We start from the raw sequence: 23,506 nt of genomic DNA, 5'->3' as shown, positions 1-23,506 counted from the left end.
CGGCCCCTCGAACCTGCTCCGCCATTCAATAAGATCACAGCTGATCTTCTACCTCATCTCCACTTTCCTGCTCTATCTCCATATCCATTGAATCCCTTAATACCCCAAAATCTATCGATCTCTGTGTTGAATATACTCAACGACTGAGCCTCCACAGCCCTCTGCGGTAGAGAATTCCAAAGGTTCACCACCCTCTGAGTGAAGAAATTTCTCTTCACCTCAGTCCTAAATGGCTGACCCCTTATTCTGAGACTGTGACCCCTGGTTCTGGACTCCCCAGCCAGGGAAAACATCCTCCCTACATCTACCCTGTAAGAATTTTGTATGTTTCAATGAGATCATTGCTCATTCTTCTAAACTCTAGAGAATATAGGCCTAGTCTACTCAATCTCTCCTCACAGGACAATCCCCCTATCCCAGGAACCAGTCTGGTGAACCTTTGTTGCACTCCCTCTATGGCAAGTATATCTTTCCTTAGGTAAGGAGACCAAAACTGTACACAATACTCCAGGTGTGGTCTCACCAGTGCCCTATATAATTGCAGTAAGACCTCTTATACTCAAATTCTCTTGTAATAAAGGCCAACATACCATTTGATTTCCTAATTGCTTGCTGTACCTGCATGTTAACTTTCAGTGATTCGTGTACAAGGACACCTGGGTCTCTGAATATCAACATTTCCCAATCTCTCACCATTTAAAAAATACTCTGCTTTTCTATTTTTCCTACCAAAGTGGATAACTTCACATTTCTCCACATTATATTCCATTTGCCATGTCCTTGCTCACTCACTTAGTCTGTCTATATCCCCTTGAAGCCTCTTTGCATCCTCCTCACAACTTACATTCCCACCTAGCTTTGTATCATCAGCAAACTTACATTTGGTCCCCTCATCCAAATCATTGATGTAGATTGTGAATAGCTGAGGCCCAAGCACTGATCCTTGCGGTACCCCACTAGTTACAGCCTGCCAACCCGAAAATGACCTGTTTATTCCTACTCTCTGTTTTCTGTCCGTTAACCAATCCTCAATCCATGCTAGTACATTACCCCCAATCCCATGAGCCATAATTTTGTTTGATAACCTCTTGTGTGGCACCTTATCGAATGCCTTCTGAAAATCCAAATACACCACATCCACTGGTTACCCCTTATCTATTGTTAGTTACAACCTCAAAAAACTCTAACAGATTCGTCAAACATGATTTCCCTTTCATAAACCTATGTTGACTCTGCCCAATCCTATTATTTTCTAAGTGCTCTGGTACCACGTCCTTAATAAAATATTCTAGCATTTTCCCTACTACTGATGTCAGGCTAGCTGGTCTGTAGTTCCCTGTTTTCTCTCTCCCTCTTTTCTTAAATAGTGGGGTTACATTTGCTACCTTCCAGCCCACGGGAACCATTCTCGAATCAATGGAATTTTGGAAAATGACAACCAATGCATCCACTATCTCTATAGCCACCTCTTTCAAAACTCTAGGATGTAGACCATCAGGTCCAGGGGATTTATTGGCTCAGTCCCATTAATTTCTCCAGTACTATTTTTTTTTACAAATACTAATTTCTTTCAGTTCCTCATTCTCGCCATATCCTTGGTTCTCCACTATTTCCAGGAGGGTTTTTGAGTCTTCTTCCATGAAGACAGACACAAAGGGCTGGATTTTGCCGGCGGTCAGTGAGTGGGTTTGGAGGCGGCTCCGCTGTCAATATCACAAAGATTTACAGTGGGTCGGTATCCCGCTGTAAACCCGCCTCCTTGTCAGTTTCCCAAGTGTCGGGCCTGTCATCCATGAACAGACCCAATACCAAGCGGCAGGTCAGCCAATTGAGATTGTTAGAATCTTATTAAAAGGTAGTTAAGAACCATTTTCCCATGTACTTACCATTTTCCCAGGTTTTCAACGAGGTTCCTGGAGAGTGGCTATCACGTCAGGTAAGTGTGTCAGGTCCTCAACGACTGTGGATTGCTGCGAATAGGTGAAAGCTGCAAAAGTGGTCTAAAACCTACCATTTCACAGCTGTTTACTTCCCAATCTTAGAAGCTGGAGCATTAATGATTTGGAATCCACTTTTGAATTTTATGCACTTTTGAAGTGTTTGGGGTAATCTCTCCATCCACTGTCACCTCCTTGGAACAACCTATCTCAACGTTGGCAAGTTACTTCTGTCATCTCAACCTCACCTGCCATCTATTCCATCAGCATCCTTACAGTGTCCAAGCCATTCCTTTCACACTCATCACTATTGTGAGGGTGGGGGGGACGTTATGTCTCACCATTCACTGGAACTCATTAACACACTTTCAAAGGTGCACACAAATCTGTTCAAGAAGGCAGTGGTGACAATAAGGATTTCAATGCTTGACAACACATTAACAGAAAGTTTACACGAACATTGGCTAAAACAGCCAAGTGCCTACCCTTGTGTGTTGTTAGTTGGTACGATTGGACAAGGATGAGAGTGAGTGTGAGAGGTGGCTAGTGAGATGGGGAAGTGATAATGTAGATAGAGAGGGATGGGTGGAGGTGCAAGGTAAGTTGGTGTAAGGATGTGCAGGAGTAGGGTAGGGAAGGCAGTGATGGGGATGTGATGAGTGGCACAGCAGGATGAGGTTGAGTGTGCCGTTTCATGATCTACTGAGATCATTGAAAGGTTTGCGCCACTGCAGCCTGATCCTCCTGACGACATCCCTGCTTGTGCCCTTCTGTGCAATGTGCAACCAGGCTGCGTTGTGTCCTGGGAGGTGTCTTCTGTCCATGGGAAGGGAAGAGAACCTCCCTGCATGCTGTGACTCCCTCCATAAGCATGTGGAGGGAGTCATGGGAGAGCCTGGGTGCAGCTATGCACCTCAATGCTGCAGAACACTGATAGCACAACTGTCAAAATCAATTTGGACATGGACCCTTTAAGGAAACCAGCTGATGACGCGTCATCAGACCCGCTTCCTATTAATTGGTCAGGAATCTCGCAGGGCGGGCTTAAGAAGCTCAATTAATGTAAAATCTTGTTGGAGGCCGGGATCGAGACAGATGCAAGGTCCTCACACGCCATGGACGTCGCCCGTCACGGACCCGCTGAGGTGGGAAAACCCAGCCCAAAGTATTTGTGAAATTCCCTGCCATTTCCTTTTTCCCCATTATTTCTCCTGTCTCAGTCTGTAAGGGACCCACATTTACTTTCGCTAATCTTTTCCTTTTTACATACCTATAGAAGCTTTTACAGTCTGTTTTTATATCTCTCGCTAGTTTACTCTCATATTCTAGTTTCCTTTTCTTTATCAATTTCTTGGTCCTCCTTTGCTGAATTCTTAAATTCTTCCAATCCTCCCAAGCTTACTGCTCTTTTTGGCAACATTATATGCCTCTTCCTTTGATCTAATACTATCTTTAACTTCTCTAGAAGGAGGAATTTGAAAACGAGGACAAGAATTGGGAAATCGATGTGCTGTGGGATGAGAAACCGATGGCGATTGGTGAGGAATGGACTGCAGACACGGGAGGAGGGACCTTTGCAGGAGATACGTTGCCCAGCTCAGAACGATAGGCATCTCTCAAACCCCAAAGATATAAAACGCGACAATTTCTCTGCACAAAACAGAAGACACGAGTGAATGTGAACTAATTGGATTATTGTTTGATTTTTTATTTCACTGCATTAAATACAGAAAACTTACTTTTTTACGTCGAAACATAACAGTTATCACCTCAAGTCTAATTCAAGTACATTCAGCCCAATAAGTTAAGTGTAAAAAAATCTATTACAGTTACATTTTGATGTCTCGGTTCTACTTTAGATTAAATGGTCAAAAACACCCACAACGCTGCATTATGTAAAATAATGCTGAAACTCCACTGCATATAGGAAAGTCACTGTAAGGTTTCGCTCTTGCCATGTCACTAGAGTAGCTCAGTGTAGTCCGGCATCACATGGCAGACAATTAAAGATTGATACCACTGGTAATAGCACAACGTAACTAGGAGATAAGTAGCACTGCAATACAGGTAACAATCACTTCATAAGCAGCTTGACTTTCAAATGCAGTGTCGTCTACTAGCAAATGTTTGTACTTTTTTCAGTGACTCCATATCAAGTGTAAAAGCAGCACACTACACAACACATACTTGGAGTGTTAGAGAAAAGAAATCAAGTGACCTCGTTTGTTCTGTAAAATTCAACTCTCAGATTTGTTTTTTTTCGGTTGATGATTTTTCAGTTTTATTTGTTACCATAAATGTATTTTTCCCCATTAAACTGAAGGTCAGTAAATTTATTGAAGGTTAGCAACACCACATAAAATTGCTGACCTAATTGGTAGGGAAGGGACTAGGGTTGCCAACTCTGGTTGGACATATTCCTGGAGGTGTCATCACATGACCTCCTGCCTCCAACCGCCCCGCCCCCACCCCCACACTCCTGCCATTGGCTGCCCAACACGCCATACTCGCGGTGCACCACCTTCCCAACCAATTGGAAAGTGAACTGACTCTTCGTTACCCGATTGGATAATTCTTGACTGTCAGTCAAACAGCCTTTATTCCCGTATTTAATATTTTTAGAAATAGTAAACAAAAGTGTTCAAAGAATTTTTAATTTTAAAAACATCGCTTTTTATTGCCTCTATGATTTTTCTCCTGGGTTGCTCGCAGCAGTGCCCTGGAGATTAATCTTTAATTCCTGGAGACTCCAGGGCAATCCTGGAGGGTTGGCAACCCGAGAGGGGGCTGACCAATCACAGACTCTATTGACATGGTGTTGGCTGATGTGGTCCAAACTTTGCTAATTTTCCCAACTTTTTCCAGCATCAAGGACGAAGATTTCCCTGTTTGTTGCTTGTGGCGGAATCATAAACATGTTCTTGGACTTGCATTTACAATTTTAGCTATAAACAGCAATCAATTAAAATCCTCCCGCTCTTCTTAAGAAGCCAAATCAACTGATTTATCGGTAAGTTCTGTCAAAAATGTTGTCAACAAATTCTACCATAAAAGTTACCAATCAATTGTTCTTTTTCCCCCGTTGCCATGGATAAGCGGGCAACCATATTATTACCAATAAACCCTGTGTGCTATTTAACTAGCAGTTATCACAATTTCTCAACAGGATAACAACAAAAGCAATTCAACATGCCTGTCAATAAGGACAGAATAATTTCATGTAAATAGAACCACTGATGGCTGTTAAAGTTCAGAATAAAAACAAATGGACAGTGGAGATTTATACTTCACCAGACGTCTGTATCCCTCTCTCATATTATCTTAGCAGTTTCTGCCCATGGCAAAAAAAAAACCCTCTCTCACTGTTGAAATGTGATTTATTTTTTGGTGGAATGGGTAAAAGAGACTTTAAGAGGATTTTTTTTCTCTCATAAAAGGTCAGAAGAGATGGAATCTAATCTCTCCAGTGCAAATAATCTTGAGCTAGTATTTTAGAGTGAAAAATAATAGGAATGTTAGATCAAGGCTGAGGTACTTAAAGAGATAAAAAAAAATACAAAGAAGTTTGTACCTTGGCATTCTGTAATCAATTATCTGACAAAATCTACACACAAACATTGCAGAACTTTCACCTACAAATTCACCCACTGGCGGTTCTGCTGCTTGTGCTGAAATGAACTTCACTGACTGAATAGTTTGAGGTATAAAAGATAACTTTACTAATTCGTTCCCATTACATTTTCCTGTTAGTATACTGAAATCACATCATACATCTTGACATCCCCATACTGTTTGTTTCTAATGGAAGACTTCCTTGTCCTTAGAACTAATGACCATTGTGGCAACTTCTATTTAATAATAATTTTATATTTGCGACCAACAATTGTGTGTGTGTGTGTTGAAGTATCACATATACACTCCACCCTTATAATGCCATTTCTAAAGAGCCCTGAATGTTGCGGATTAAAGGGAATATCCCATAAGCATGGAATTGAATATCTGTGGGGCAGAGAATCATCGGCCTTATAACAGAGTGTTCTCACGAATGATTTCATACAATAATGGTGAGGTGTATATAACATATTACACATATAAATAAATACACACACACACATTACATGCATGGGTAATATACTGCTTAAATTACCAGGCTGCAAGTAAATACATTCTTCAATTTTTTTCCATTAATTTGTTCGCTGCCACCCCCCAAACCCCCCAAGTCTTTTGCCTTTCCCATCTCCACCGACACCCACACATATCTCCAACGCAGACTACAGTACATTCAACAATTGAACACTCCAGAATACCTTTTTTTTTAAATAAAAAAAGGAACCCCCCTCCACAGAGTATATTGTAATAAATAGAACAAACCCCATGAAAAATAAATGTACTGTTTAAATAAAACAAAGAACTCTTAAAAAAAATAATGCTGAAAGAAAATGTCTACGTGAGATTTTGTCTTTTCTCAGCCAGCCCTATCGTCGCTGGGAAGGCCTTTAACTTCATTCAGGAATAGAAGCCAACCGTAGGAGTAAGATTGCGGGGAAAATTTCCTCATCTTTATCCTGACCCATCGCTGTCCTGACCTGTATACTTATCCGCAGAATTCGATATAATCTCACACCTCTAGAATGATCTTAGCAGATCAAAGTAAGAAATGTATAGCCTAGCACTAGGCCAATAAAAAACAGTTTATATTACACAGATAAAATGACTGTTTTAAAGGAGCTCGGTTGTCTTATGGAAAGGGTGAGCCATCATGGTATAATGATACCTTATTACAGGCAACGCATTTCACTAATAAGAAACAGCATAATCTAGCATAGCAGCGCTCTTAGTCTGGAGTGATCTTTTCAATAAAAAGCTACTTTTGAAAGTTTTGAAATAAAAATTCTAGGTAAAAAGCATGCAGGTCAAAACCTTCAGAAGTCCCATTATTGGAATCTCAGTCAGGCACTTAGATACCTGTACGTTTGGATGACCATCAGCCTGGAGAGGGGTGTTTAGAAACAGAAATTCCAGCCTTGCTGGCCAGAAAGTGTCCCTTTAAGAGATATTTTATATCACTCCTTAAAAATGTACATGTGCAAAGCAAATTGTTTCTCTGTAAAATATCTAGTAAGCTGCAGGGATAACTCCAAGAATTAACTGAAGCGACCTTGCATTTTTGCTTAATGTGACAACTACCTCACTGCTACTATCAGTGCAGTGGCAATATACTATGTGCCATATTAACTACACAAAGCTGTACCTATTTAATATTGCACAGTTGGCGTACTGTAGTAGCCCTAGCTGTCTTCTTCACATAAGGAACGCAAGTTGACAAGCTTATAATTGTTCTTGTGACTGATAACACACATTATGCTAAGCAATAATTTTTACTTTTCTCAAACGCTAAACTGATATTCCGACCAAATGAATGACTGTTTTTTTTCCCGTGCCAGTAATATTTGAGACATATTTGCCTCATCTTCCTTCTTACTGCTGGATGATGGCCCTTGGCCTTGCGTTCTGGTTTTTCCATAAAATAAAGCATAAATTTTGTTCAGATCTCCCATGTATGTTACGTGAGTTGCTTATCTGCACTCTCCCAAACTAGCCACCACTTGGAAAATTTCCACAGTCGGGAAGAACAACAAAATCGACTGTGTTTTCTTGGCCCCACAATTAAATTTATTCCATTGCCAAGTCACAGAGGTAGGATGGGAATTTAGCTTCACAACTAAATAGAAAAGCAAACTAAGTTAAGTACTATTTTGAATTGGAGCCTGGCCACTGTACAGAATTAAAATTTGAAGTCCATAGGACAATGAAAAAAAAAATACTTCAAAATAATTCAAGCTTTTGGAGTTAAGGCCTCATCCTTTCTCCATGACTCAACGCTGGAATTAACTATATTTTGGGTTAAGATGGCTCCAGCAACAAAACAACTGTTTCTGGTAAAGGAGCCGATCAAGGCGGGAGCCATAGAGCTACAGTGAGATGATTTCATAAGCAGTAGGTAAATTCAATAGGTGGTCAGTTTTTCTTTCTAAGTTCAGGCACACACAGGATAGCAAAGATGTACACAAAAATGTCTTCATGGACATTTATACTATAACACGAGCTAACAGTAACTGAATATAAATATAGGTCAGAAATATTTCAGCAAAAGTCCACTAAGCCTCATCATTTGTTCTGCAAAATAAGCATGTATATGTGTTCTGAAGGGCGAAGACTGCTTCATCAAAGTTAATTTTCTTCATGCTAAAATGAGTACAGTACAAGTTAGTTCTGCCCTGTTTTCTAAACTAAACCCTGAACAATTTCAAACTCTTTCTAGTAAACATACTGTAACAGTAAACATATCTTATCATCTACGCCTTAAACCCAAATTACAAGTCCTTCCCCAGGCTGTCGATCTCATTGAGAATAAAGTCCATATCCTCACGGCTGACCAGGGGGCTGATGATGATTTGACGGAAGAAGTTGACTTTGTCGCGATGAGGCTGGTAGCCCACCATCATACTGCCTTTCTTCATCATCCTCTCCTTAATTACTGGTGCAACCTGTAATATTGAAAGAAAGTAAGTACAGTAACAGGCAATATGGTTGAGATCTGCCTTCCCTTATTTTAAAAAATAAGAAATTGGAGTTTTATTTTTTTTAAAGAAGGGAAACATTCATCCCATTATTTTTGGTTTCTTTGCTGAGCAAAGTCAAGGCGCATGAACACAAGGGAGAAGCAGCCCTGAGATTCAGAATCCAAGGAGTGCGGACAGCCCTCTATAGAGAACAGAATGTTGTGACTGCACTTCGAAATCTGTGTTCCCCACCTCCAATAGCAAGTTATATACTTCAACTTGAGAAAAATCTCAGGGTAGTGCTCGAATATTGGGAGCTGGCTTTCCATACATATTACATAGAATTTACAGCACAGAAACAAGCCATTTGCCCCAACTGGTCTATGCTGGTCTTAATGCTCCACACAAGTCTCCTCCAACCCTTCTTCATTTAACCCTATCAGCATATCTTTCTATTCCTTTCTCCCTAATGTACTTATGTAACTGCTCCTTAAATGCATCTATGATATTCTTCTCAACTATTCCCTGTGGCAACGAGTTTCACATTCTAACCACTCTCTGAGTAAAGAAGTTTCTCCTGAATTCCCTACTGGAATTATTAGTGACTATCATGTATTTGCTGTTTATCCAAACCAATCATTTAATCCTTATTTAACAAGCGATCATCAATAGTTTTTTGCAATTCTGTTTTATGGTTGTTACTTGCACCTCCTCCCACTCACTGAAGTGCACAGCAAAATGAATCAAATCAAACGATTACTATGGTATTCCCCTCCGGTGTATTCCAGTTCTGATGAGATGTTACTATGCCATTCTAAGATTAAATAATATAGTAGTCCTATGCTATTCGCAGATAGAACATGGAATTTGTGTGAAAAGTGCAGTGTGATGCGTTAACATACGGTTCTCGGGTTGAAAAACTTATACTATTGCCAGTTATTAAAATTGGGTGACATCACTGTGCTGTTTACAGGTGGAATGATGGCCCAGTGTGACACCAGTGTGTTGTTTACTGTGCACAGACAGAGTACCAGACCAGTAAGTACATTGAGAACAGGGATGGAATATGTGGATGAGATTTGATTAATTGTACATGGAGTGGTTATCTGGGAAGGAATGTATGAATGGGATTTGATTAAATGTACATGGAGGTTTTTTTTGCGTTCATGGGATGTGGGCATCACTGGCAAGGCCAGCATTATTGCCTATCCCTAATTGCCCTTGAGAAGATGGTGGTGAGCTGCCTTCTTGAAACGCTTCAGTCCACGTGGTGAAAGTACTCCCACAGTGCTGTTCGGGAGGGAGTTCCAGGATTTTGACCCAGCGACAATGAAGGAACGGTGATATATTTCCAAGTTAGGATGGTGTGTGACTTGGAGGAGAACTTGGAGGTGATAGTGTTCCCATGCACCTGGTGCCCTGGTCCTTCTAGGTAGTAGAGGTCGCGGGTTTGAGAGGTGCTGTCGGAGAAGCCTTGGTGAGTTGCTGCAGTGCTTCTTGTAGATGGTACACACTGCAGCCACGGTACGCCGGTGGTGGAGGGAGTGAATGTTTAAGGTGGTGGATGGGGTGCCAATCAAGCGGGCTGCTTCGTGCTGGATGGTGTCGAGCTTCTTGAGTGTTGTTGGAGCTGCCGTCACCCAGGTAAGTGGAGAGTATTCGGTCACACTCCTGACTTGTGCCTTATAGATGGTGGAAAGGCTTTGGGGAGTCAGGAGGTAAGACATTCGCCGCAGAATACCTAGCCTCTGACCTGCTCTTGTGGCCACAGTATGTGGCTGATCCAGTTAAGTTTCTGGTCAATGGTGACCCCCTGGATGTTGATGGTGGGGGATTCGGTGATGGTAATTCCGTTGAATGTCAAGGGCGGTGGTTAGGCTCTTGCTTGTTGGAGATAATCATTGCCTGGCACTTGTGTGGCACAAATGTTACTTGCCAATTATCAGCCCAAGCCTGAATGCCGTCCAGGTTTTGATGCATGCGGGCACAGACTGCTTCATTATCTGAGGAGTTGCGAATGGAACTGAACACTACGCATTCATCAGTGAGCATCCCTGTTTCTGACCCTATGCTGGAGGGAAGGTCATTGATGAAGCAGCTGAAGATGGCTGGGCCTAGGACACTGCCCTGAGGAACTCCTGCAGCGATGTCCTGGGGCTGAGATGATTAGCCTCCAACAACCACAACCATCTTTCTTTGTGCTAGGTATGACTCCAGCTAGTGGAGAGTATTCCCCTGATTCCCATTGTCTTCAATTTTACTAGGGCTCCTTAATGCCACACTCGGTCAAATGCTGCCTTGATGTCAAGGGCAGTCACTCTCACCTAACCTCTGGAATTCAGCTCTTTTGTCCATGTTTGGACCAAGGCTGTAATGACGTCGGCAGCTGAGTGGTCCTGGCGGAACCCAAACTGGGCATCGGTGAGCAGGTTATTGGTGAGCAAGTGCCATTTGAAAGCACCGTCAGCGACACCTTCCAAAACTTTGCTGATTGAGAGTAGACTGATGGGGCAGTAATTGGCCAGATTGGATTTGTCCTGTTTTTTGTGGACAGGACATATCTGAGCAGTATTCCACATTGTCGGGAAGATGCCAATGTTGTAGCTGCACTGGAACAGCTTGGCTAGAGGCGTGACTAGTTCTGGAGCGTAAGTCAGCCAGGATGCTGTCGGGCCCCATAGCCTTTGCTGTATCCATTGCGCTCAGCCGTTTCTTGATATCACGTGGAGTGAATCAAATTGGCTGAAGTCTGGCTTCTGTGATGGTGGGGGCCTCAGGAGGAGGCTGAGTGGTTAACTGGGAAGGAGTATATGGATGAGATTTAATTAATTATACACGGACTGGTTATCTGGGAAGGAGTATATGGATAGGATTTGCTTAATTGTACATGAAATTGATCTAGCCAATGCTGTGTAATGGATTTATTAGAGAAATTATGCACAGTTGGATTGAAGCGTATTAACGCAGGGGTCTACATTTATTACTCTGCGATTTGGTGATAATAAATTTCAGTACTCTTAAACCTTTCCAGTAATTTGTACTGCACTTTTGTCTATGCCTCATCTTTTAACAATGCAAGTTTGCAACATTCCTCCAAGCTAAAGGTTAGAATTCCCAGAGCACAGCTCACACATGGACTGAACATTCACATTCACAATGTCACAAACAGTGAAATAAGCCACATGCAAAGTAACCAGGGACAATTTAACAAGCATAATTACTCATCGGTCCTTTTACCACCTAGAAGGTGACACCATATTAGCAACACTCCACACACTGAACGTAACAACTGTCCATCTTTTTAAAGTACTTAACCCTGATAGAAATGGAGATTTTCCATATCATTAGAATCCAACCCGAAGCCCGGCATTAAATTAGTTCCAGAATACGTTCCAAAGCTCGCAGTAACATCCGCCGCTGGTGGCGAATTACAGTCACATTTGGGCAGATTTGAACTGCTGCGCTGATTGTACGACATCCCAACGGGTCGTATAACAATGCCAGATGTTATTACTGTTATGCGAGCTTTATTCTGAAGGCCAAGATTCTCTAGCTCTCTCTCTGGCAAAACAAAATACACCCAAACAAAATTTTCTTTTACTGTTTAAAAGTTGTTCTAGGATTCTTTACTTAAACCAATATTATAATATGACTGCTCATGATTGGGTAGGAATGCGTTTTAATAAATAAGAATGGGCTTGAAGTGTTCAAGCAGACTTTATAGTCTTAATTTTTTTCCAGTAAATGTGAAAAGGCTGTGTTAGCAATAAATTATGTTTCTTTAACCCAAGGGTGGTCTCTGTACAAAGCAACTTCGTGTCTTCAGGCAAACAAGTCACTGGAGTCTTGGATCTCATCCTGAGGAGCTGGAACATGGAATACGGTCAGACATAACTGCTGGTGCAGATAAGCACGTATGCACACAGTGCAATGTGTAACCCACAGTGTGATGCGGATTTTGTCAGCTGTGCTTCATATTGTGCAGTTACTGGTCTCAAATTTGTTATGTAGCTTTCAGCCTTGCGATTCCTACTTTTGAATAATTTTGGATCAAAATCAATGATTTAAAATGACTGTTATAATCATACAATTAAAAAAAAATAGAAAATAGGAGACCGTTTTATCAAGTCCTGTGTTGTGTTATCATAAAGACTCTAATTATTATTCCAGTTTAGGATCAATGGCAGCCTTGTCCAACATCATAAGTTCAAAGAACATGGAAAGAAGATAAACTGACTTGAAACGTAGGTTTCAACCAAGAACCATAGGGAAATAGAAGATGTTCAAGAAGGTGAAGGGGCAGAAGATAGCATCAGTTGATTTAGCTTGATGCAGCTGGTCAAAACATTTGAGTTACTCAATTTCGTGGAAGAACAACAACAAGAACAGACAGCACTATCAAAGTTCAAGTATTTGGACATTGCCAATGTCGGGATGTCAATATTCGAGACTCTGATTGGGATACGTGTCCTGCTCCTGACACAATAGGTTGCATCTCTAACGAAGATATTACTGCAGCTCAGAAAGATCCAGGAACATATTGTTTGGGTCAGTCTAATATTCACAATAGGATTTTCGTCCACTGCCTACTGATCTTCATTAGGCTGTAGAGTGATCAAAGGGAAGGATGAGAAGACAAACAGGAACTTCTTATTCCATGATATGAAGAGACTATCTACAGCAAACAAGTCTAGGTGAGGGAACCTAGTGGAAAACTGGGGGAGTTCTCCAACCATACAAAAATATCGGAGAACATCCAAGAACCAAATCTCCTGAAAGTCCACACCAAATCCGAGTGGAAACTCAATCTTGACAAGAACTTCTGAACCACATATAGCAACAAGTATGTGAATGATGGTAGGTGCTCAAAAGCCTAACCTGACCCAAATATTAGCAGTAATATCTTCAGATTCTCAACACAAGATGGCAGGCAGCCTTCTACTGAGCCATAATTTGTTTCTTGGATCTACCTCTCTAAGTCAGTTGGTCTTGTGACTTTCACTGGAAGAGGCAAATTTCTTTTTAAAGTAATGGCCAGACCAAAATGTGGATCCAGGTCATACACCACTAAAAGCTAGACTGTTATTTTCCACTATGACAATAAGAAAGTGCGCTGCATCATCTCTTGAAAATACTTTGGAGACCAAAGGAAGCCCAGTTCTGCCAAGGGTGCTGAGAAAGAGAGCAAGCTGCAGAGTCTTCTCTTGATGGAGGAGAGAGACCCTGACCATAGATATCCCTCTCAAAGGACACACCAGTAGCTCAGTCTGAATGCTGGGATGGTGAATGTTTCCAGTACCAAGAGAGTGAAGGCACCCTGGGCCTTGGTGCCAAACCCAGGGACTCCCTCGTGGTGAAATATCTAATAAAGGTAATATTGGGGAAATTCTCCAAGCTTTAAGATTTTGGTATTATAAAAGTTCTCTCCCTACCTCACTACTATTTCCACCCTCTGTCTGTTCACCTGTCTCTCCCTCCACACCCCTTCTTTCTTTGTCTCTTCCTTCCCCTACGCACCCCCCCCTCCGTCCCCCACAATGTTGCAAGCTGATGTAGGAGGGAGCAGGACCTGAGCAGGAAGGAAGTTGTAATGGGGAGGGGACTGGGTGGGAGAGAGGGGATTAAACATAGTAAAGCCTGCGGCCTGTAAATTAAATTAAATAAGTTATCAAAGTCTAAAAAGAAATCCTAATGATGTATTCCAATCATATAGCTAGAGGTTAGCTATTACTTACGATGGGCACATACCAAAACCATGTCTGTAAGCTGAGCATTACTTAAACATAACCTTAATTCTCATTTGACAGGTTTATTTCTGAATGAATGCCTTGAAACAGATGTACATGACAAATCTGAATAGGCAGGTATATACTATTTTTTATATATACATATTTTTTCAAAACTAGGTAAGAATGGTTTGTTTAAAAACCTGCGGGTTAAAGTCAGATGCCATTCACATCAAGAAATTGCCTCCTTGGATTCAGATACAAGTGAGAGTTGCTGGATCTTCAATGCTGGTGTCTCTGCTGTTTCTATGCCAACAACCCCAAGGGAAGCTGGAATGGTTCCCAGAGTTAAATAACGTGCTGAGGTTTGCATTATGTACTGCTAGATTGTGTGTTTGCAAGTACCTACATGTAGGTAATACATCTGCCAGATAATATAAAGTTATGAAAAGCTATGGCTGTGTGGACAGTTTCCTGTTTCTGATTAGTATTTTATTTGTCTCTGAAGTTTGTAATGTTTTGACTATGTACAATTTATGTCTTTCTGACACATGTATGCGTTTATTATTATTAAGTACTGAAAGAAGGGGGTAAAAATCCATTATTTGCTGGAGTGTGAGATCTCACGGTGAGCACCATAAGTTAGGTGCTTTTCCTCACCCTTCAACTCCAATTACTTTGGTGCTGCAATTTGCTGGAAAAAGGGCATCTGGGGCCTCCTGAACGACAGGACCAACAGTCTATCTCTTTAACCAATTAAATTTAAGGATAGAGAAAGAAACAGAGCGAGCGACGGAGAAGGAAATATGGCAAATTAGAGTCAAATTAGATACAGATAGAGAAATAAAAAGAGGGAAAGAAAGATTGGATTAAGAGAGAGAGAAAAGAGACAGAAAGGAAAATAAGATTTAAAAAAAAATATTACATTTTAAAAACCTATAGGAACAATTTACTACCTGCAGGAGTGAGAATCTAGTTTCAATTGTTCCCTTTCTGGGCCTCTAAGGTTGAGTGCCATAAATCACCCCATTAACAGGGTCCTTATGAAATGAAATACCAGCCCTAACTTTCTGCGGCGAGTTTAATTCGTATTTACAGCGCAAATCCAACAATTTCTTGACACCTAAGGGGAGGTTGATGGCGAGCTCCGGTTTTCACGAGGCAAACGGCAGATCGTCCAGCAACTTGGGGCGATTCGCAACTCGCAGTGTATCTCTTCCTCGTCACAAACTGCTGGTGCACTAATAACGGCGGGTGCCATGAACTCACCATTATTTTTCCAGCAAATTCCGGGCCACAGGCAACACTGAATATTAATGGGGACACTGGCACCTTGATGGGATGATTTCCGACAGACTAAACTGCAGATAAAGCCAGGACTAACATGTTTAAAAACCCCACTATAACCCATCAAGTAATCTGCTCCATTGTGAAATTTTGCAAATCAAGTTTGTGTTAACACTTTTTAATAATTGTTTTAGTGGCACACATGATTGTGAATGCAATGTTAATCTCATATTAACAAGCTTGTCTTTCCACTCTCTTCATTATAATAAACCTAGTCAATTGCTCAAGATGGCAAGATTCTTTTATTGGGCCTTCAGTTTGCTTTTATTTTCAACCGTCTTTCTCACAGATTACAAAGTGAGGTTGGTTGGAAATCCACCGTGAGGTAGGGCCCCACAAACAGCAGAGTGATCTGTTTTTTATTGATGTAGTTTGAGAGATAAATATTGGTCAGGACACCGTGGAGAACTACCCTGTTCTTCTTCAAAATAGTGCCATGGGATCTTTTATGTCCACCTGAGGGGGCAAACGAGGCCTTGGTTAACGTCTCATTCGATAGGTGGCACTTCTGACAATGCTGCACTCCCTCAGTGCTGGAGTGTCAGCCTGGATTGTGTGCTCAAGTCCCTGCAGTAGGACTTCAACCCATGATGCAGAGGTGAGTCAGAGGGTTGTGGGTTCAAGCCTCATTCTAGGAAAGAACAAGTCCAAAGGACATAAGAATTTTTTTTTAAATGCATTAAGCGAGAAAGGCCATTTGGTCAATCAATCTCACTCTTTCCGTAGACCAAATACATCTCAGGATTTCTACCTGACTAATTACGTCAGGTTGCCATGACGAACGGCACAGGATCACTCCTCACAATTACGAGATATAAACATTTATAAAGGAAATGTCAGCCATGGCACAGTTGGTAGCAACTCGTCTCTGAGTCAGTAGATCGTGGGTTCAAGTCCCACTCCACAGACTTGAGCACATAATATTGGCTGACACCCGGTGCAGTACTGAGGGAGAGAAATGCTGTCTTTCAGGTGGGCGTAGAAGATCCCATGGCACTATTCGAAGAAGGGCAGGGGAGTTCTCTCTGGTTTCCTGGCCAGTATTTATCCTTCAAACAACATTACTGAAAAAATAACCAAAGGTATTAAGGGATATGGGGCAAAGGCGGGTATATGGAGTTAGATCACAGATCAGCCAAGATCTCATTGAATGGAGGAACATGCTCGTGGGGCTAAATGGCCTACTCCTGTTCCTAAAAATAGATTATCTGTTCATTATCACATTGCTGTTTGTGGGAGCTTGCGGTGCGCATTTTGGCTGCCCATTTCCCACACTGCAACAGTGACTTCACTTCAAAAGTACTTCATTGGCTGTAAAGCAATTTGAGATGTCCTGAGGTCATGAAAGGCGCTATATAAATGCAAGTTCTTTCTTTCTGTCTGTGTAACATAAAATGAGGAGGCACTTTACACTTTGCTCCAGAGGTTCTTTGCCCCAGAGTACCTGCCCCTTTGTTTTAACACAATTATTTTGAGGTGCGTGACTATGACGACAGTGCTTTAGTAGTATTGAATGGGTTACGAAATGGCCACAATTGAATTTGCTTCGAGTTTAATTCATGGTAGGTTTAAGTAGAAGAGTTGTATGTGGATAGCAAAAAGAAAACTTGTTTTTAACTATCTGTCTATATTTTAAAAAAATTAAGAAATAACAATTGCTTTTAAAAAATAAAATTACATTTTCAGTTGCTAATTAAAGAGTCTTTAAATCTAGCAGTGGTGCTGCATAATCTGCTGTTACTTAAAGAGTGCGGTTTAATGCAGTCCCAAAAGTTAAGTCTCTTCCCTCAAACTTTAAAAGAGGCACTCTCTTCATTATAGGGAGGGCAAGGAGGTAGAATAGCTGCATGGCATAACTGTGTGTTCACACAGCACAAACTGTAGTAAGTGTTGAACATGTTTTAATCCTTAACTAGCAATTCCCAATTAAAGCACCTTCTTATGTGTCAGTGTGTATTACTCTTGTGCTTTATTTCAGGTATACATGTGGCACGTACAATACACTATCTGCGTACTGTGTGCACAAATCTATTTCCCCGTGTTTCCCACTGCTGCCTCTTGCTTACTGGACCGCGTTCCCTGGGATGTAATGTGCCTTTCAAGTCTTAAGTATGGGGTTGTAAAGCTTAAGTTAATTACTGGACATTTGAAAGCTCAGTAACCGTTTGCTTTTGGTTGCTAAAATCCTCATTAAACTTTGAAAAAAAGTACTATTATTAACTAAAATTGGCACTTGCATATTTCAAAGGAACAGATGAAAAGCATTTTAGGAGATTGTTTATGGTAGTACTTTATTTTCTCAGAAGTTTCCTTCCCCCCCCCCACCCCCCATATCTTCCTGGTTCCACCCACCCAGCCAGATGACAAGAGGTCTAGAATGGATGCATAAACGCGAGTTCCAATCTCCTCCACTCTCCCGAGGTAATGGTGGCACAACTGATTGACTGGCGTGTCTGCAGCTCGGGAAGGATAGAAAGATCTTGCACTTATACAGCACCTTTCATGAGCTCAGGATGTCCCAAAGCACTTTACAGCCAATGAAGTACTTTTGAAGTGTAGTCACTGTTGTAATAGAGGATTAAAAGGAAATGCTTCCAATTGAACTCGACAAACTTTCCACCAGCTCTTTCCTTGTCCCACACTGATCGTTGTGATGTCACCATGAAGAGCTGCTTTTTTATATATAAAAGGAGCGCTGTCCCTACGCAGTGTTTGGCAAACACTCTAACACGACGACATAATTTGCATTAACAACAACAACTTGGCCCAAGGTGCTTCACAGGAGCATTACCGAACAAAATTTAGCACAGAGCCACATAAGGAGATATTAGGACAGATGACCAAAATCCTTTAGGTCAGTTTAAGGTAGATTTTAAGGAGTGTCTTAAAGGAGGACAGCGAGGTGGGGAGGCAGAGAGGTTTAAACAAGGAATTCCAAAGCTTAGGACCTAGGCAGTTGAAAGAGCGCCTGCCAATGGTTGAGCGATTAAAATCGGGGATGCACAAGAGGTCAAAATTGGAGGAGCGCAGAGATCTCGGAGGGATGTAGGGTTGAAGGACATTACAGAGATAGGGTGGGACGAGGCCATGGGGGGATTTGAAAACAAGGATGAGAATTTTAAAACTGAGGCGATGCCGGACCGGGAGCCACTGTAGGTCAGCGAGCACATGGATGATGGGTGAATGGGATTTGGTGCGAGTTAGGATACGGGCAGCAGAGTTTTGGATGAGCTCAAGTTTATGGAGGGTGGAAGATTAAAACACATTATCGCATCTCCCGTGCAGGACATCCCTGCGACAAATATCACACACACAGCTGCCCTGCCTCTCCTCCCTCCCCGGACAAATTTTTAAAAAAGGTTTGTTGAAAAGCCTACAACAGGGAGGGATATCAGTCGTAGATTCATTTTGTGCCAACAAAGGACTGTTAGTGCCATCTGCTGGTAGCAGGAAAGCCTGTCATGATGTAGCGTTGGGGCCAGATTAATCAAGAGTAGTCAGTTCGGAGGGGGAGGAGGGGTGGGGGCGGGAGGTGGTCCTCATTGCTAAAGAGCAACAGAGAGTGACTGAGGACATAGAAGGGGTATGGAGCCATCTCTGGAAGTCCTCCAAATCTCCCAAAATTTCTGGGATGCCTCCAAATTTCCCCATCAGTCTCCCAGCTTCCAATTGCCTTTTTCCAGGCCACCATCCTAGATGGGTTGATTTTTTTCCAGCCACTGGATTGGTAGCTGCAATCGTGTCCACTGCTTCTTAGTCAATAATTGGAGACAGCGGCGGTCTACTGAATTCTGTCAGCCACATTTTTTTTGAAGTGTTCGAAGAAAAGACAAAGAACTTGTATTTCACAACCTCAGGATGTCCCAAAGCGCTTTACAGCCAATGAAGTACTTTTGAAGTGTAGTCACTGTTGTAATGTAGGAAACGCAGCAGCCAATTTGCGCACAGCAAGCTCGCACAATCAGAAACGTGAGGTAGGCGGGGGTGAGAGTGAGGTGGAGCGGGGGTGAGATGGCGTGCGAGTGAGGTGGGGCGAGTGATGTGCGGCGAGAGTGAGGTGCGGCGGGGGGGGGGAGGTGCGCCGGAGGGGAGGCGGGGCGGGAGTAAAGTGGGTGGGAGTGAGGTGAAGCAGGGGTGAGGTGGAGTGGGGGTGAGGTGCGCCGGATTTGAGGTGGGGCAGGGGTAAGGTGCAGCGGGGTAAGGTGCGCCAGGTGTGAGGTGGGGCGGGGGGAGGTGGGGCGGGGCAGCGGTGAGGTGGAGCAGGAGCTGTTTAATTTGGTTAAAAATAACTGTCCGTTGGTTCGAGTGGCATTTATTAAATTAATGGAGTGCAGCTGATGGTAGATGTATGGTACTCCATCCCTTGACACCACTGTGCAGTATAAATGACCAGAACCCAGAGAGCCAATGGCATTAGAGGCCGAGGTATTGGTGAGACCAGCAAGCTCTTGTCTTGTCGCCAGGTAAAAGCAGGGGGTCTAATTCCTTCCCTATTAGCAGTCACCAGGTCTGATTGGAATAGGCAGCTGGAGGAAAAGGGGCATGTGGAGGTCATGGGTCACTCCCCAGGGACCAATCTATACAACATCAAGGAGCTATTAGTCTGGGAGATCAAAGAGAGACCTGGAGCAGTGGTCAAAGGCAGCCTGGCTTTACATCTGTTATATGATCTGCATGTCTTTATAAATATTATAGAACTACAATGAATTTGCTGCCCCCTAGTTGATTTGTTTTACCTAGGCCCTTTATTTATAATTCTGAACTTAAAATCAAATTTTACAGGCATGGAAAGGGAGGGTTAATGGCTCATGAGACAGAGCGCGTAGCAAATCCTGACGTGTGGGATGCCCACCCGCCTTGTGTGCATCACGTTGTTTTACCGATTACATTGTCCCGCTGAAGCCAAGAAAAGCATTTGACACCTTAACTAGGTTCCTGAAGGTTTCATCAGATGACCTCCGGTCTCCAACCATCCTGCCCAGTCAAACAGTCTTTTTTCCCCCCCATCTCCAATATTTTTATAACTAATAAACAGAAGTGTTCAAAGAAAATGGAAACAAAAACAATGGCAGTAACTTTGGCTTTGGGCAAGACTGTAAAACAGGCAATATCAGATCAGCCACCCATTATGCATCTGTCGCGATTTTCGTTCCTGTCGACTTCACTATCGCCCAAAGTCCAAATTACCCACAATAGATTTACAACATGAAAAAGTGGAAAAAGTCAGCCATTCACTGAAAGCTAATTTCTCAATTACACCAAGCACCATTCATCCCATGACGACGTCACATGCAGTCACTTCAGCGATGAGTTCTGAAGTGATTTAAACCATAAAGTTTGTTTTGCGAGTAAACCAAAAATCAGCTCTGCCAATCAATTTTTCTAAAGACACCGTCCCTTTAACAGTCCAGTCTCACCTGAGATTACGCCAATCTCGGATGGTATTTCTGATATATATAAAACCAGGTTTAAGTATCACTAAGGTCTACGGCGACCTTTCGATTCGTAGCCACTCACCATGTGAAGCTTCTTCCAGAAATCCTGGTCCTCAGGCACGTCTCTAAGGCTGGGTGGTATGTACCAAAAGCAGACGTTTGTGTACTCCGGCTAGGGATACAACAAGATGTGCACGAAATTATTACCTCACTCAGCAACAAATAATAATTGGACACATCATTCAAGAGGTTTTTGAAACCACACATAAGAAACAGATATTCGACTCTGAAATTCCCGATGTTATGCGCCAATCATTGAAGGGGCAGGGGACCTTTTGAGAGGTCACTTTAACTTTGGTCCATGATGTAAAATGGGCGAAGCTGAATTAGCCTCCCATTATACAGTCAATGGAAAGGAACATCAGGCATGGTGTATAATGGGCGGTCAGTTTGATATCGCCCGTTTTAGGGTTGCCAACTTGGTTGGATGTATATCTGGAGATTTCATCATATGATCTCCTGCAAGTCAAGCTGCCTTTTTCCTAACTCCAATCTTTTGATGACTAATAAACAAAAGTGTTCAAAAGGAAATGAAACAGAAACACAATTTTTTTAATGATTTTTCTCCTGGGTTGCTCACTACTCTCTGAGGAAAGAAGAACTGCCTAACATCCAGTCTGTTCCTACTGTTGCATAGTTTAAACTCTGGTCCTCCCCAATCAATTAACCTGGAATAATCTATCAATAGGCATGCTTTCCAGCCCTTTCATTATTTTATAAACCTCGATCGGGTCGCCTCTAAGTCTGCGCTGCTCTAAAGTAAATAGACCCAGCTCCTTAAACCTCTACTGAGCCGGCTGCTCGCCTCAATTTCAGGCTGCCTTCTGATACTAGATGGTATAACAAGGTGCAGAGAATAGGAACGGGGACAGATATCTAACTCTGAGAATCACTGGGAGGTGTGGGGGAGATGAGGTACAGGCCTGTTTTGGGTCATTCAAATGTCATGAACTTTTGGCTCTTTGGCGAATGGAAAACCCAGCCTGTAAGTGAATCAGAGACACAGACTTTTGTCTACTGCTAAGAAAGACAGAAAACAGTAAAAGGTAAACTGGAACAGCAACAAACCACAAACTTTGGTCTGCTGTTAAGAAAACAGCAGAAAATAGACACAGAACAGGAAACTTATTTACCCAGAGAGTGGTGAGAATGTGGAACTCGCTACCACAGGGAGTAGTTGAGGCAAAGAGTACGGACACATTTAAAGGGAAGCTAGATAAGCATATGAGGGAGAAGGGAATAGAGGGTTATGCTGTTGGAGTTAGATGAGGGAGAAGGGAATAGAGGGTTATGCTGTTGGAGTTAGATGAGGGAGAAGGGAATAGAGGGTTATGCTGTTGGAGTTAGATGAGGAAGGATGGCAGGAGGCTCGAGTGGAGTATAAACAGCAGCATGGATTTGTTGTGTTCTGTATTCTATGTAATTCTATGAAAGGTCGGGACTTTGGATACGGCAACAGAAAGTAACGATGACAGAGGAGCCCCTTTTATAGGAGTCGGAAACCAGAAGGCAAAACCTCAAAAAACTGTATAAAAGAGAGGGAGCAGAGGCAACATGAAGAAGACAAGGAAGAATCGATTCGGTAGACACTCCTGGCCCTCCCCAGAACAACAGTCTGGTCAATCTGCGTTCTGAACCGTGTTCCCAGTTGTGAGTATTATTTAGAGCCGTTGTTTATCGTTGTTCGACAATCGAATAAAGTGTTTAGTAATCTTTTTACCAATTTCTGCGGTTGTTGTCTCCACTCAAGGTTAGACCCAGTAAGGTTATGTCCCTAAACATAGGGACAAATTAATAATCATCCCACAGGGACGATCTCCACAGGAGAAGTCAAAGGTCAAAGATTTGCATAACATTGCTTACCTCCAAAATCAGCCTGTATTCCTTCTTCTTCTTCTTAATTTCATCAGCCAAATACCTGCAATTAGAATCAAACACTGTTTTGTTCCATGGGTACCAAGTTATAACCATCAATGTATTTCCACTTTTAAAAATTGTCCCAAACCATACATCACGGCAAGCTCGACAAGCCAAATACCAGGTCTAATGCTGTCTCTGTGAGTAGAGTCACCAATGTATTGTACTTGATTTGCAAGGCAGAAATTCTTAAGAGTTATAGGCAGCCTGTATGTTCCAATCCATTCTAATCCAGTACACGTCTTTCCTTAGTCACCACTGTTCCAGGCTGGTAAGTGGTACATGAAGATTTATTGAAAACAGTGTGAGAACTATTACCATTTAGATTAAATTAGGGCAAAATGACATGCGCCTTAGATATATAGACTTACAACCACTGCACTGGTACAGGTCTTATCGTGTTATTCCCAATACCCGCTGTGGTTATTAAAGCTAGCATATTTTTTTTAATGACCATGCAGAGGCAGACGTGACCTGTGAAATGAACTCTGCCATGCCAATTGCATTACTGCTTTCCCTTC

The 23,506-nt window shown here is 42.2% G+C and overlaps 1 protein-coding gene and 1 long non-coding RNA gene across 4 annotated transcripts in view; one reads left to right on the top strand and one right to left on the bottom strand.

The window, feature by feature from the left end:
- Window positions 1-3,629: 3,629 nt before the first annotated feature.
- Window positions 3,630-23,506, bottom strand: part of LOC147117741 (acidic amino acid decarboxylase GADL1-like) — a 98,597-nt gene continuing 78,720 nt past the window's right edge. For all 3 annotated transcript variants that reach the window (XM_085988982.1, XM_085988983.1, XM_085988984.1), the window contains 3 exons: window positions 22,932-22,986; window positions 21,091-21,180; window positions 3,630-8,485 (listed from right to left, as the gene is read on the bottom strand). In XM_085988982.1, coding sequence (XP_085845108.1) covers window positions 8,312-8,485; window positions 21,091-21,180; window positions 22,932-22,986 — 319 coding nt within the window. In that variant the 3' untranslated portion in view covers window positions 3,630-8,311. The remainder of the gene's footprint in view (window positions 8,486-21,090; window positions 21,181-22,931; window positions 22,987-23,506) is intronic.
- LOC147117742 (uncharacterized) lies at window positions 8,727-17,522 on the top strand. Its single transcript, XR_015078525.1, has 2 exons — window positions 8,727-13,871; window positions 14,407-17,522. It is a non-coding gene; the product is annotated as an uncharacterized LOC147117742 (long non-coding RNA).

Source organism: Somniosus microcephalus, chromosome 5 (genome assembly GCF_052327205.1).
Source record: "Somniosus microcephalus isolate GS21.2 chromosome 5, FLI_Smic_1.0, whole genome shotgun sequence".
NCBI lineage: Eukaryota > Metazoa > Chordata > Chondrichthyes > Squaliformes > Somniosidae > Somniosus > Somniosus microcephalus.
Note: the sequence above shows the minus strand (reverse complement) of the source record. Positions and strands in the feature narration are given on the sequence as shown.